This window comes from Gobio gobio (assembly GCF_949357685.1).
Source record: "Gobio gobio genome assembly, chromosome: 3".
In the NCBI taxonomy this organism is placed as follows: Eukaryota; Metazoa; Chordata; class Actinopteri; order Cypriniformes; family Gobionidae; genus Gobio; species Gobio gobio.
In genome coordinates, this window is record NC_137099.1 from 10,783,552 (window position 1) to 10,798,906 (window position 15,355).

At 35.2% G+C, this 15,355-nt stretch overlaps 1 protein-coding gene across 1 annotated transcript in view; it reads left to right on the forward strand.

The window, feature by feature from the left end:
* Positions 1 to 15,355, forward strand: part of erbb4a (erb-b2 receptor tyrosine kinase 4a) — a gene marked incomplete at both ends in the record, with an annotated part of 98,800 nt that overhangs the window by 74,096 nt on the left and 9,349 nt on the right. Inside the window, 3 exons of the mRNA XM_079811970.1 lie at positions 2,984 to 3,139; positions 3,441 to 3,516; positions 4,566 to 4,712. Of these exons, the coding sequence (XP_079668096.1) occupies positions 2,984 to 3,139; positions 3,441 to 3,516; positions 4,566 to 4,712 (379 nt within the window). The remainder of the gene's footprint in view (positions 1 to 2,983; positions 3,140 to 3,440; positions 3,517 to 4,565; positions 4,713 to 15,355) is intronic.

Sequence of the window (15,355 nt, forward strand, 5' to 3'; positions counted from 1 at the left end):
TTCAGACCATGACCCTTTTTGTCAATATTTTGCAGATAGAAAAATGTTTAAAATGGAGCACTTGGCTTTAAATGTCCCTACTCCCATTTCTTACTGTTTATTCTCTAATTTGGCATGAATAATATGCACATTCTCCAGTCACTTAATGGCAATAAAACATACCCAGTCCACATCATAACTGTGTCAACAGCAGTGCAAGCCCAGCATCTCTCAAAGGATAAATTACACAGCACTAGTCTAAATGAACAGCATCTTTCCATAGTCTTACAAACCATCCATTTATTTTTATTAACCATTAAACATAAATTCATTCCCTCGGGCTCGCTCTGCTCTGCCCCTGCGCCATGACCGTTGCTTCAGCACTGAAGAATCATGTGTTTAATGTCTTACACGCTCCATGGGTTTTTAATTCTTTTAAACAGATTCAGGACAGGCTGAATACTTGGCTCAGGTATGCTGAGGTTTGTAGTAATCAACATTTCCATTGATTGACTATCCAATCCCTGAAGTAATCTGTTTTAAATACACTTTCATTTCACCGCACTGTAATTGTATTGGCGTGGCTTCATTCTGGCTCCCTTAAAGTAGCCAAATAAATACATGCATTAAAAATTTTGTTTTTTACTGTCTTTGAAAAAAAAAAACTGTAAATATCCGCCCTGAGCATAAGAGACTTATTTCAAATATATTAAGAAGTCTTACCAACCCCAAATTTTTGAAAGCTAATGTTCACAACACATTTCTTTCTATCAACTCTTTCTAATCGTTTTTCAAATTAAATGTAATAAAATGTGTGCACGTGCATGCGTGTGTGTGGACAAAATGTCCCCACAAAGATGCCGATATCCGAAATCCTTGTCCATGTGGACATTTTTTGGTCTCCATGAGGAAAACCAGGAAGTTTTTTGAAAGTGTAAAAAGTTTTCTGAGATGGGTAGGTTTAGTGTAAGGGGATAGAATATGCAGTTTGTACAGTATAAAAATCATTATGTATATATTTATGTCACTTGTATATTTATGTGTGTGAGTGTGTGTGTGTGTGCGTGCGTGCGTGCGTGCGTGCTTCTGCTCCTGTGTTTAATTCTTAAATTTTTCTGTAAAGCCATTAAGTTTCAGGGCAAAATGTATTTTAACTCAATGTGATTGACTCAGCTTTTGTCTGCCTTTTCTGTTTCTGCTGTCAAACTCATTTTTAGCAGCACTTAAGCAGGAAAACATGTCGCTCATCAAATGCTGGACGGTGTGGTAGTAAAGAGAATGGTGTTACAGAGAAATATGTTTCTCATTTCTCCTCAAATCAGACAGTTACTGTTTTGACACAGCCCGCCGGTCACCGTTGTCTTCTGTTGAATGATGTATTCATAATAAAAACTTGGGGAAATTCAAGTCCTTTATAATCATAATTCTCCTCATATGTTTTTGTACACCTAAAGTGCACCCTTGAAATGTTTTTGTTGTCCCTTAGGGTATCTTTTTTTGCACTTTTCTTTGTTGCGAAATATCACTGACTGAAATGAAAGCAATTTTATGTGCCATTCGATCTTTTTCACAGTAAAGACTAGCAGCAAAAGAAACACAACTTGCAGGGACAATTACTCTCTTTAGAATTCTGAAACATGTCAGTTTGTTCTCATAACTGCACAATGTTGTTGGTATGTTTCTTTAAAAGTTTTAAAGTTTCTGGTTCTGTTAATAAAAAAAACTGTTCAGTGGTTTTCAGTGCACTCTTTTTAAGACATCACTGTCACAATTTGGATACAACCGTTGAAGGATCTTTGGAAAGATCTGGAAAATATGCTCTTTTGTAGGCTACCAGATTAAACGGCGTTGAACCCTTGAGAAAATGTTTTGCTTTTTTCATCACATTTTGTTTTTCAATTTCCCAATCAATCAGATTTTTTTTTTCAACTTCTGCAATGAAGTGCACTTAACTTACTAAAGTGAAAGTAATTTAAGGTTTTACTTAAAGTTAGCATGAAGTGGATTTGTGATCATCCCTGTTGTGACGTATATTCGAGTGAAACAGCTTTTCAAACATGGGAGGGGGAGTAGGGCGGGGCTTTATTTGGTCCATGGGGAATTGATTGAATGGTTGGATAGTTGTGGTTTGCTATTGGTTGATCTCATGGGAGTGACAGATTGTCCTGCCCACACGGCACACACAGAGATAAAGGGTGTAAAAATTGTACCTTTGGGGTACAACAGCTTGTCACTGGGACAGTACCCTTAAAAGGACATCTTTGTACCCTTTTTACTCCTAAAATGTGCATATTAGTATCCTAGAGTACAAATGCGTACCATTATTACTATTGTTAGTAATAATGGTACTATTATTAACCTTTTTGTGGTACTAAAGGTACAATTTTGACACCCTTTTTCTCTTTGTGCAGTAAACATGTCATCAGAAAAGATATGTTGCTGCAAGATATTTTGATTAAATATCATGAGAGACTTATGTCTTCATTTTATATTTTTTTTTAGGTAAATTTATAAATATTTTATAAAAAAAAAATACAGCAATAAATCGTAATTTCATGCTGATTTTAAAGGGATAGTTCACCCAAAAATGTCATCATTTACTGACCCTTATGTTGTTCCACAAGATGAGATTCTTTCTTCTGTTGAACACAAAAGAAGATACTTTGAAGAATGTTGGTAAGACGGTAGCCATTGACTTTCATAGTAGGAAAAAAATAGTATGGTAATCAAAGGCTATCGTCAACCGTTTGGTTACCGACATTCTTCAAAATATCTTCTTTTGTGTTCAGCAGAAGAAAGAAACTCATAGAGGTTTGGGAAAACTTGAGGGTGAGTAAATGATGACAGAATTTAAATGTTTGAGCGAACCATTCCTTTTAAAATGCAGTCACTATAGTTTTAAGTTTCAGTGGGTTGAATTTTATTAACACACCTCCCCTGTATGTAGTTGTATTTATGATAACTGTAATTTTGGAAAGAAGCACTCAGATGTCCTCTTCGGCAGGGTATGATGTTCCTGGAGGAGAGGCGGCTGGTGCACAGGGACCTCGCGGCTCGTAACGTCCTGGTGAAATCTCCAAACCATATCAAGATCACTGATTTTGGACTTGCTCGACTGCTTGATGCTAATGAAAAGGAGTATAATTCGGATGGAGGCAAGGTCAGTGTTTAGAACCTGAGACACACTGGTTCTGACAAACTCAGAACAGTTCCAGTGAACTCATTTTTAAGTGATTTTGTCATTTATATGGTGGGTTGGACAAAAAAAAAAAGCATAATCATTAATCAATGCGAATGGTAGTTGCTTGATTGTATTTCTAATCATATTGCAGTGCTGTTTCTGTCCAAATTGGACTGGTCTTTTTTTAGAAGTTCAGAAATGTATGTTTTTAATGAAACATGATTGCATTACTGTATATTTCCAGATTATTACATCCTGATTAGAATTTTCTCTTATGCAGATGCCCATCAAGTGGATGGCCTTAGAGTGCATACATTACAGGAAGTTCACACACCAGAGTGATGTATGGAGTTATGGTGAGTAAAACACTTACAGTGCCCTATTTTTATTTTTATTTTTTTCTACTAATAACTTTATTCTGTAAAGATGCATTAAATAGAAAGTGACAGTAAAGACATTTTTAATGTTACAATATTTCTATTTTTAAATAAATGGTGTTCTTTTAAACTTTCTATTCATCAAAGAATCCTGAATAACAATAAATTACATTTTAAAATATATTTAAACAGACAATTATTATAATATTTTTATAATAATACTGTTTTTTTTTTTACTGTTTTTGATCAAATGAATGCAGCTTTGGTAAGCTTTTAAGAGACCCACTTTTGAACAGAAGTGTATATATGACAAAGGACACATGGTATAGTATAAATATAATATATAAATAGTTTATATAATGTATAATTACTCTTAACATAATGTATCCTGAAACGCAGATTTACAATTCTAAAATATTTTAAATATAATAATTACTGTACATTATTTAATATTTGATACAATAGATTATTTCTCAATAAGTTTATATTATATATATATATATATATATATATATATATATATATATATATATATATATATATATATATATATATATATATATATATATATATATATATATATATATATATTTTATATACTCTAAAAAATTCTGCATTAAAAATAACCCAAGTTGGGTTGAAAATGGACTAACCCAGCAATTTGGTTGTTTTAACCCAGCAAATGGGTTGTTTAAACAAACATTTAACCCAACAACCCATTAAAACAACCCAATCGCTGGGTTAGTCCATTTTCAACCCAACTTGGGTTATTTTTAATTCAGAATTTTTTAGAGTATATATATATATATATATATATATATATATATATATATATATATATATATATATATATATATAATATTAATGAACATGTACTATATTTAATACAATATTTTATTAATTGATAAGTAACAATTCAACATTTTTTATAATTAAATATCAGATAAAATAATACATTTATATAATAATAAAAAAGCAGAACTCTCTATACAGAATGTGATGTGTTGACTTCATATATTGTCATTCAGGGGTGACTATCTGGGAGCTGATGACGTTTGGAGGAAAGCCCTACGATGGGATTCCCACGCGTGAGATTCCAGACATCCTGGAGAAGGGCGAGCGTTTGCCCCAGCCGCCCATCTGCACCATAGACGTCTACATGGTGATGGTGAAATGTGAGTCATATGGAACCCTGAATGTGATCAGTAGCTCACATCTTACAGAAAGGCACTAGCACACATGGTGGTTCATACTGTATGTCTTGAAATGATTACCACATTCAGTTTTTGAATAATATTGTAAGGCACTACAAAGAACTTACATTTTCACAAAACAGTATTAACATGGTTTTATTTGGCTAGAGACATGCACTCACATGGTTTTTGGGCCAGCCGCTCGCCATGTTTGGCCAGACAGTCGTGTGGACTGTGGAAATAAGCAGCTGGGTGAGCGGTGGGGTTTCTCAGCTGGCTCAATCAAATAAACACAAAGAGATGAAATGAGACGCGGATTGAACTCATTAATTCTAATTACATTTTGACTGTAAGCTGTTGTTTGTGATTCTACTCGCTGTGACATCTGTAACCCCACGGACAATGAAATGCGAAATATTGATGGAGATGAAACGTGGAGTGATTGCGTGAGTAATTGCTGCTCATTTGGATAATGTGTTTGAGTGTGAGAACTGAAGGGAAATTAATTGGGAGGAAATAAGGAGCAGGCTGCTGCAAGGTGAGGGCATGTTACTTCCTGACAGAGACATAATAGAACTGTAAGAAGGTCAGTAATATGGGGCAATTTATAACTCAATGTGAAAAAAAAAAAAAAATTATGTCTGTTTGTCTGTCAGTCTGTCGTGTAAAGTATTTGAGTAAATGTAATCAGTTACTGTACTTAAAGGAACTGTATGTACACTGTAAAACCCAACAAGTTAACTCAACTCAAACCATTTGAGGAAACTAATTGCTTCAAACCATTTAAGTTTAAAAACTAATACATATGAGTATTGTGAACTTGTTTATATAGAGTCATATTCACTCATAACTTAGTGTTGAGTTAGTCAATCATTTAGAGTATAGTAAACTTGAACATTATAAGTTAATTCCAACAAACCACTTAAGTTTAAAAACTAATACATACAAGTATTGTAAACATATATAGAAAGAGTCGTATTCACTCATAATTTAGTGTTGAGTTAGTCAATATTTTAGAGTATAGGCAACTTGAACATTCTAAGTTAATTCAAACTAACTGGTTTGAGTTCATTTAATAAATCTAACCAAGTCTTCACAACTATTTAGCTACTCAAATGGTTTGAGGAAACCGATTGCGGTAAATGGTTTGAGTTGATTAAACTCAAATTAATAAAGTTACATAAGACAAGGGAAAAAACAGTTTGAAGATGAAAGAAAAGGATGCAAATATTAACAATATTTATTGAAATTCATATCACAAAAGGTTGTCATAAAACAAGTGTGCTGTTCAGTCCAAATGCATCACAATAAATACAGACTTGCACCTTCCCCATGAAATATGTAATATATTCCTAATTTCTTAAGTGCCCTCCAAATAACATGAAAACATTAATATGTACACTTCCCATGAAATGTCAACTCTTAAGACTTTAACAGATTTCCCAAACATGGACATTTTAAAACAAAATCATTGTGCTGTACAGTCAAAAATAACATTAAAACAATTTCATCACACATTCACTATACCCAAGAAAAATAAACTATACCTTTAAGACTTTAAAGTGATACTCCACTGTTTTTTCATATTAAATTGTTATTCCCTTAACTAAGACGAGTTGATACATACCTCTCTCGTCTCAGTGCGTGCACTTAATCGCTCTGACCCGCAGTGACATTTTGATAGCACCTAGTTTAGCCCACTAAGCCCAGTTCATTCATTAGGTACCAAACAGAGATCAAGTTAGAAGCGACCAAACACCTCCACGTTTTCCCTATTTAAATACAGTTACATGAATAGTTGAATGACCAAGTATGGTGACACAAAATAAAACGTGGCGCTTTCTAAGCGGGTTAAAAAGGATAACTAATGTATGGCGGAATAGCACTTTTGAGAGAGTACTTCAACTCGGCGCAGTAAAAAGTCACGCAGAGAAAAATCCTCTCAGGATAAGCAGGACTTTTTACTGCGCCGAGTTGAAGTACTCTCTCAAAAGTGCTATTCCGCCATACATTAGTTATCCTTTTTAACCCCCTTAGAAAGCGCCACGTTTTATTTTGTCACCATACTTGGTCATTCAACTATTCGTGTAACTGTATTTAAATAGGGAAAACGTGGAGGTGTTTGGTCGCTTCTAACTTGATCTGTTTGGTACCTAATGAATGAACTGGGCTTAGTGGGCTAAACTAAGTGCTATCAAAATGTCACTGCGGGTCAGAGCGATTAAGTGCACGCACTGAGACGAGAGAGGTATGTATCAACTCGTCTTAGTTAAGGGAATAACAATATTTATTGAAAAAACGGTGGAGTATCACTTTAACAGACAAAACTAATTCAAAAACTGCTGTTTAAAATTCAAAGAACAGCAAATTGAATTGCCTAATGACACCAGAAAAAGCATCCATATTACTTAATCAGAAGTTCATTTTTAAGTGCAAGCAACTTTGGCCTGACCTTCCCGTCTTCAAGATTTAGCAGCACTTCCTGAACTAAAAAAAAAAAAAACAGTCGGGTAACTCATTCTTCGGGTAACTCATGTGAAGGGCATACTAGTCCAAAAAGCAGGACAGTGCACTAACCCAGGACTTGGCAGACATTACCACCTCATCTTCAAGGACAAGCAGTATATCCTGTGGTTTGTCGTCTTCCTCGATAGCAATGATGGCAACTGCTGCCTTTTGCGCCTGGTCAAGATCCTCTCTCTAAATGGATTGAAATAATCTTTGTTAATGCATGCCTTTATATCTACAAAACAAACAGGCCCTATTCAGGGTAGACACTATAACTAAATGTTCATGTATGACAACTAAGCCTTGAAAAATAGACATGCAAACGGACTGTTCAGTTGATTGGAATATTTAAGAAAACGTAATACTTTTAATTTTAACACCACATTTTACTAAATTAATTGGTAAGATTTAATTTGGAATAATACTAGTGCTTTGAGGTGCATCAGCAAAATGTTCTAGAACAAAAGAAAGCAAAAAGATATACAACCTATAGAACAGGCTGTCATTACGCTGTCATTATGCACCTTAATGTCATTCCAAACCCACAAGTCTTTCATTCACCATCAGAATAAATATATATTTTTTTTACATTCAATTTTGTTCATCCATCGAAAGTCTAGTCAATCCATATTTTCAGGCTTGAAAAAGTATGCAAGCATGTAAAGACAGTACAAGTAATAATTATAAATCAAGTAGTTTACAGCAGCTTGTATTACCTTTTTCTTTAGTTTTTGCCACGTAAATGACAGTCGATTTGGAGGATATCAGTCTCCTCACTGATGGTCGTTGTGAAAGATGGTCAGTCAGTCTCCTCGCTGTCAGATATATATAAAACTGCACAGGTTTATCTGTGTTGAACTGTGAAAAAAAGAAGAAAAACAAACCATTTAATTAATCTTCCACTGACAAAACTGTAGTTTACTTGCAGCATAAATGCTAGAATATTTGCCAGCTTGTATTACCTTTTTCTTTAGTTTTTGCCATGTGAATGACAGTCGATTTGGAGGATATCGGTCTCCTCACTGATGGTCGTTGTGAAAGATGGTCAGTCAGTCTCCTCGCTGTCAGATATATATAAAACTGCACAGGTTTATTTGTGTTGAACTGTGAAAAAAAAGAAGAAAAACAAACCATTCAGGGCTCGACATTAAGCCTGTTCACAATCTTGTCCTTCGGACAAGTAAATTTGTCATTCACTTCACAAAAATTAGCTTGTCCGGAATTTATTTATTTATTTTTTGGTAAATATAATCTATTCTGAAGCAATATTCTCATCAGAGTTCAATCAGCTTTGACATATTTAAATATGCATATTTGTGATATTTCTACCTTTTTATAAAGGGCATTTTTCCATAATCTTATTAAATATAGGTTATGCTTCAGCTTTCATTTTATATTTTTAAATTTGATCAATAAATTAAATTAGAATAAGACACTATAGGCTATTACCAATTAAATTAAATTATTTACACTGAAAAATTACAACTGCATTAAATAATGTTATGAGATTATTTTAGATATTTTTGAATATACAAATAAGAAATGTTGGGAAGATGAAACTAAACCACCAGTAGGTGGCAGCAGGTGACCGTCTTAATGAGTGAATCATTGAGTCGATTCGTTCAAACGGCTGATTCATTCAAGAATTAGGTGGTCGATTACGAATAGGTCATTGAATCTTTGATTTAACCGATTCATTAAAACTCTGAATCATTCAGTAACACACGCTGTTGCTGTGAGATGCGTTACGTTTCTGCTGTGATCTTAGTTTGGAACTATTTTCGCTGCGAAATAGAACAAAAACAGTCCATATTGCATCTAAAATGTAAGTGACTTAATGTTAATTAATTGTTCAGTGTAATTTTCAGTCGTGATGGTATTCAGGAAAACAACACTCTTGTTTGTGTGATGTTGCTTAACTGTATCATATGTTATAAATATAAAAACTCCACAATTTTTAACCGTATATGTGAACTGAGTTTCTTTGTATGAGCGGCGCTCATTTGTTTTCGATTTTCTCCTCGAGAGGCTGCGCGAGCCTCAACATGACAACCTTGTTAACGTCAGTTCGTTTTCTATTATCCACTATCGATCTCCACTTACACTAACTGAATGCAGAATCATTATTGCACTTTGGTGATTCCCTAGTTATTTTTTGTTTTGACGTTTTAACCAGGATACTTGTCCGTCGGGCAAGTACAATTATTTTTCACTTGCCCCTTCAAAAAAAAATCAACTTGTCCCGGACAAGTGTCAATGTCGAGCCCAGCCATTTAATTAAACTTACACTAACAAAACTGTAGTTTCCTTGCAGCATAAATGCAGGGCTTGACATTAACGCTTGTCTGGGACAAGTGGAATTTTTGAAGGGGCAAGTGAAAGAGAATTTTACTTGCCCGACGGATAAGTATCCTGATAAAACGTCATTAACAAAAATAACTAGGGAATCACCCAAATGCAAGAATGATTCTGCATTTATTACTGTTAGTGGCGTTTGACAGTGAATGATAATGTATAATGAACTGACGGTAACTAACACACTGTTTACGCTCGCGCAGCCTCTCGAGGAGAAAGAGAAAAAAAAGCACCGCTCACACAGAGAAACTCAGTTAACACACTGCCGTAAAAATGTAGAAATGTGGAGTTTATTTATATTTATAACATGATACAGTTGCAACGTCACATTACCAAGAGTGCTGTTTTCCTGAATAACATCACGACTGAAAATGACACTGATTTCATACGACAGTTCCATAAACAATTATTAAAATTAAGTCACTTACAGTTTAGATGCAATATTGAGTGTTTTTGTTCTATTACAGCAGCGAAAATAGTTCCAAAAGATCACAGCAGAACGAGTGTCACAGCAACAGCGTGTTAGTGAATGATTCAGCGTTTAGAATGAATCGATAGAATCAAAGATTCAATGAATTATTCGTAAACGCCTACCTCATTCTTGAATGAATCAGTGTTTGAACAAATCGACTCAATGACTCGCTCATTAAGACGGTCACCTGCTGCCACCTACTGGTGCTTTAGTTTCATCTTTACAACATTTCTTATTTGTATTTTCAAAAAATATTTAAAACAATCTCATAACATTATTTAATGCAGTTGTAATTTTTCAGTGTAAATGATTTAATTTGACTGGTAACAGCCAGTGTCATCTTCTAATTTAATTTATTGATCCAATTTAAGAATATAAAAGGAAATCTGAATCAGAGCCTATGTTTATTAAGATTAGGGGAAAATGCCCTTTATAAAAGGTAAAAATATCACAAATATGCATATGTCAAAGCTGATTGAACACTGGTGAGAATATTGCTTCAGAATACATTTTATTTACAACACACACAAATTTAAAAAAAAAAAAATTCCGGACAAGCACATTTTTTACTCGGACAAGTGGATGACAGATTTACTTGTCCGAAGGACAAGCACGTAAACATGCTTAAAGGGTTAGTTCACCCAAAAATGAAAATTCTGTCATTAATTACTCACCCTCATGTTGTTCGACACCCGTAAGACCTCCGTTCATCTTCAGACACAAATGAAGATATTTTAGTGTAAAGCTGATGCTGAGAAAGGCTTCAGATAGGCCTCCATTGGCATTCAGTACATTTACACTCACAAGACCCATAAAAGGCACTAAAACGTTGTTACAAAGTCCATCTCACCACAGTGACTCTACAATAATTTTACGATGCGACGACAATAGTTTTTGTGCGCAAAAAAAAATCAAAATAACAACTTTATCCAGCTTGTTCTTGTCTTCCGTGTGTGCCTCCACGACGCATGCGCGAGAATATGACGCAGATCCGGCGTTCGGACACATGACCCAGAAGCGATTTGTTTACGAGCAGAGGAAGACGCGCGTGTCTCAGCTGTTGAATTCTACATTGATCGTGCTTTAGGTCTCGGCGTAGTTCTCAAAATTGGGCTAAAGTGTGCATTTCATGGATTCCCTAACCCTGGCGCTACGTCATATTCTCGCGCATGCGTCGTGGAGGCACAGACGGAAGACAAGAACAAGTTGGATAAAGGTGTTATTTAGATTTTTTTTTTTGCGCACAAAAACTATTGTCGTCGCATCGTAAAATTATTGTAGAGTCACTGTGGTGAGATGGACTTTGTAATAACGTTTTAAGTGCCTTTCATGGGTCTTGTGAGTGTAAATGTACTGAATGCCAATGGAGGCCTATCTGAAGCCTTTCTCAGCATCAGCTTTACACTAAAATATCTTCATTTGTGTTCCGAAGATGAACGGAGGTCTGACGGGTGTCCAACCACATGAGGGTGAGGAATTAATGACAGAATTTTCATTTTTGGGTGAACTAACCCTTTAATGTTGAGCCCTGAAATGCTAGAATATATGCCAGCTTGTATTACCTTTTTCTTTAGTTTTTGCCACGTAAATGACAGTCGATTTGGAGGATATCGGTCTCCTCACTGACGGTCGTTGTGAAAGATGGTCAGTCAGTCTCCTCGCTGTCAGATATATATAAAACTGCACAGGTTTATCTGTATTGAACTGTGAAAAAAGAAGAAGAAAAACAAATCAATTAATTAATCTTCCACTGACAAAACTGTAGTTTACTCACAGCATAAATGCTAGAATATATGCCAGCTTGTATTACCTTTTTCTTTAGTTTTTGCCACGTGAATGAAAGTCCATGAGGCAATCAGTCTTCTCTGAACTGGGGGGAAAAATAATTTTCTACTGACACAACTGTAGGTTACTCACAGCATAATAAAATAAATATGTCAGGTTGTAGTGCCTTTTTATTTGTTTGTTTTTTCCCCCACGTGAATGACAGTCGATTTGGAGAACATCGGTTTTCTCACTGATAATGATCAAAAAATGCGCGGGACATGTTTGGCTATGCCAAAATGTGAGAAAACACAAATTTCAACTAAACTTCCACTGGCAAAACGGTCGTTTACTCACAGCATAATAAATACTGGAATATATCAGTTTGTATTACATTTTATTTCGTTTTTTTCCCGTGTAAATGTCGGTCGGAGGATGATAATGCAACAGTCAATATCAAAATTGCGCGTGACACGTTTGACTGAAAACGCCACAATGTGAAAAAAAAAAAACACAAACATATGACGTTACATTTTCCACTGACAAATCTGTGGTTTAATCAAAGCATAATATATAGAAGAATATGTCAGCTTGTATTACCCATTTCTTAAGTTTGTCATGTGAATGACGGTCGCTGGAGGATATTCAGTCAGTCTATTGACGGATAACTTTGCGCGGGACACGCTTGTCTATGCCAAAATGTGGAAAAACAAACACCTATAAATTACTTTTTCACAACAACAAAAAACCCCACTTGTGTACGCAAATCACATTAACTACTGCCACTGATAGATAAAAATATATATCTTGAGTAACTTAGGCAATGTCGCGTTTGCTCGTCTTAACTGACATGGCACATATTACCATAACTTAGCCAATCGGTCTTCTTAAGATGAACAGAAGAGTCACGACAATACAAAACGTTACCACATAATAAATATGATCGTAAAAAAGTTTAAAAGTGCTCTAAAGAGAATTAAATGAAGCAGTTTGCCGTGCTTACCTGTTAATCATCGTCGCTATCCTCTGAACTTGGGAGTTCTTCGTCAGCGGTGTGGGGGATGGGCAGATTAACGTTACACCTGTTTAAATAAATTCGCGGGCCGGTGCGTGAGGTAGAATGCGGTGATGAGTAAAAATATTTTTTTACAGTCTATGTTAAAAAAAAAGACCTAAATGTAGGCTTCCAATGAAGCTTAAAACTTCAAATTTATTTATTTATTTATTTATGTTTTGTTAATTAACAATGAAAATATAAAAGTATATGCCTTATACTAAAGTAATTTCTTGAAACATATAATTTAAAATAAATTAGAAACAATTGTGGTTTCTAATTTGCTTTTAAATTATTTATTAATTATTTTCAACCATAAACAAACTATTCAATTAATTAAATTCAACTTTAATCTTTGAGGTAAAATATCAATAGGTTATTCATAACTTATTACGTTTAAGTTCTCCTTAATGCATTGCAGTTTTTGAGTTAACATCACATTTTTTATTAAGTGAAATTAACTTTTTTTTTTAAATAAGTTAAATTAACTCATTTCATTTAGTGACTTTCAGTGTTAGGTTTTACAGTGTAGGATTGTGGTCAAAACTGGTACTGCAATCACTTTCAAATTACTGTAGAGTGGCCCTCTCCCCCTTGACTCGCGGTTGCCAGATAGGCTGCAGCAGAGCCGTTGAAAATGATTATATGGCTATAATATAATTATTATATTATATTATTATATGGCTCTGGGCTGCAGGATCCAGCAGGAACGTAGGCTGCTACAAGGAGCTTCCAATGGAGAGTGACGAGCCCTACACAGCAAGTTTTTTTTTTCTTCTGTTAATTATGTTTATGCTTTCACGAGAGATGTTTTATGAAGTAATTATGTATCGCAAAAATGTACTAATGGCGATTAGCCAAATATAATCGTAAATAAGAACTCTAGTATGTGTCAGTACATTGTTAGAACAGCAAGTTAGCTGTTAGTCCAACTTGTAACGGTGGGTATGTGTCATTAACGTAAGTAAGTTACAAGCCTAAAGCCCTATTCGGACGGGATTAGTTTAACATGGGGAGGTGGGGGTAAAGTAATTATTACCAGAGGTTCTCTGTGATTTTAGTCCCGTCTGAATGTGCCATCTCGGTAATCATTACGGACAATGTCAGTAAAGATTACAGAGACTTTTACCTTCTGTAAAAAGGTCCGGAAAAATGACCTTGGGTAAAATTAATCCTGTTCGAATAGACCCGCTGTAAAAGTGTACGGTAAAATTCCATCATTTCCTGTTTAAAAGTAGTTTTGGCGCGTTTTGCAAGCATGAAGGCGCTTGAAGAAGCACTTGGTTTCGTTGTAGGTGGTGGGACCAGTCTTTATGATGCCCGCGGTATATATATATATATATATATATATATATATATATATATACATACATATACACATACACATATATACACACACACACACACACACACACACATACATATATTGTGTGTTTGTTCACGTGAAAACAGGAAGCAACGCACATGACGACAAGTAGGTTACGGTGGTGTGTAAAGCGAGTTACCCCTCCCACTTCTGCTAGTTTTACTGAGATGTCTTATCCCGTACGAATTGGCCATTAATATTACAGACGTCCTGAGGTAAAATTACTTTACCCCCACCTCCCCATGTTAAACTAATCCTGTCCGAATAGGGCTTAAGTCATGTGTCATACAGGTCAACTTGCAGCATGTGTTGTCCACTATGAGAAGAACGAATGAGGAATAATTTTTACGTTTTCACATTGCCATAATGGGCGTGCTAATGTTGTTTTCCTCAGCGTCTCAGCATAACGACAGAGAAACGGGCTCTGATAATGCATTACTAATGTTAGCAATGACGACTCGCCGTTTTTATTTACCAAACAATTCCTTAACGTTACCTTTTCAATTCAATGACCCACCTCCTCCATATGCGCTAACCTAACGTTACTTTGCACGAACATGCATAACTTTGTTCGACTGTCATGAATATTTGAAATGTCCATTTCAAAAACATAGTTAGCCAAACATAGATGAACCTTACCTGTCTGGGAGGAAATTAGCAACGTTGGCGTCTGTCTTCAAATACTTCTCCGTTTTCAGCCGTCTCCATCTTTCAAAGGCATCTCCTATAGCCTACAAATCCTTGTTTTATTTCGGACATTGTCACAACGTTTTTTTGATTCATAACATGGTCTTTTAGGTTTCGTAAAGTTAGACATTTTTTATCCAAAAAGTTTGTAGCTGCAGCTGTGGTAACTAGAGCTGGCAACCCCGATGCCGAAACACTACTGACTTCGTGATTGGTAGATAGGTGGAGGGTGGCGCTTCAGGCCAAAACACATGTCAACATCAACATCAGTGGGCTGCAACTTCACTTTTAAAATGACAATATCCTGGCCGGACAACTTTTGTCAGTGATATAAGTATTTTAAATTAACATGATTTCTTAATGTCTAGTGACATATCAGGGTCATTTTATGATTAATTCAGATACATTTCTTACATACA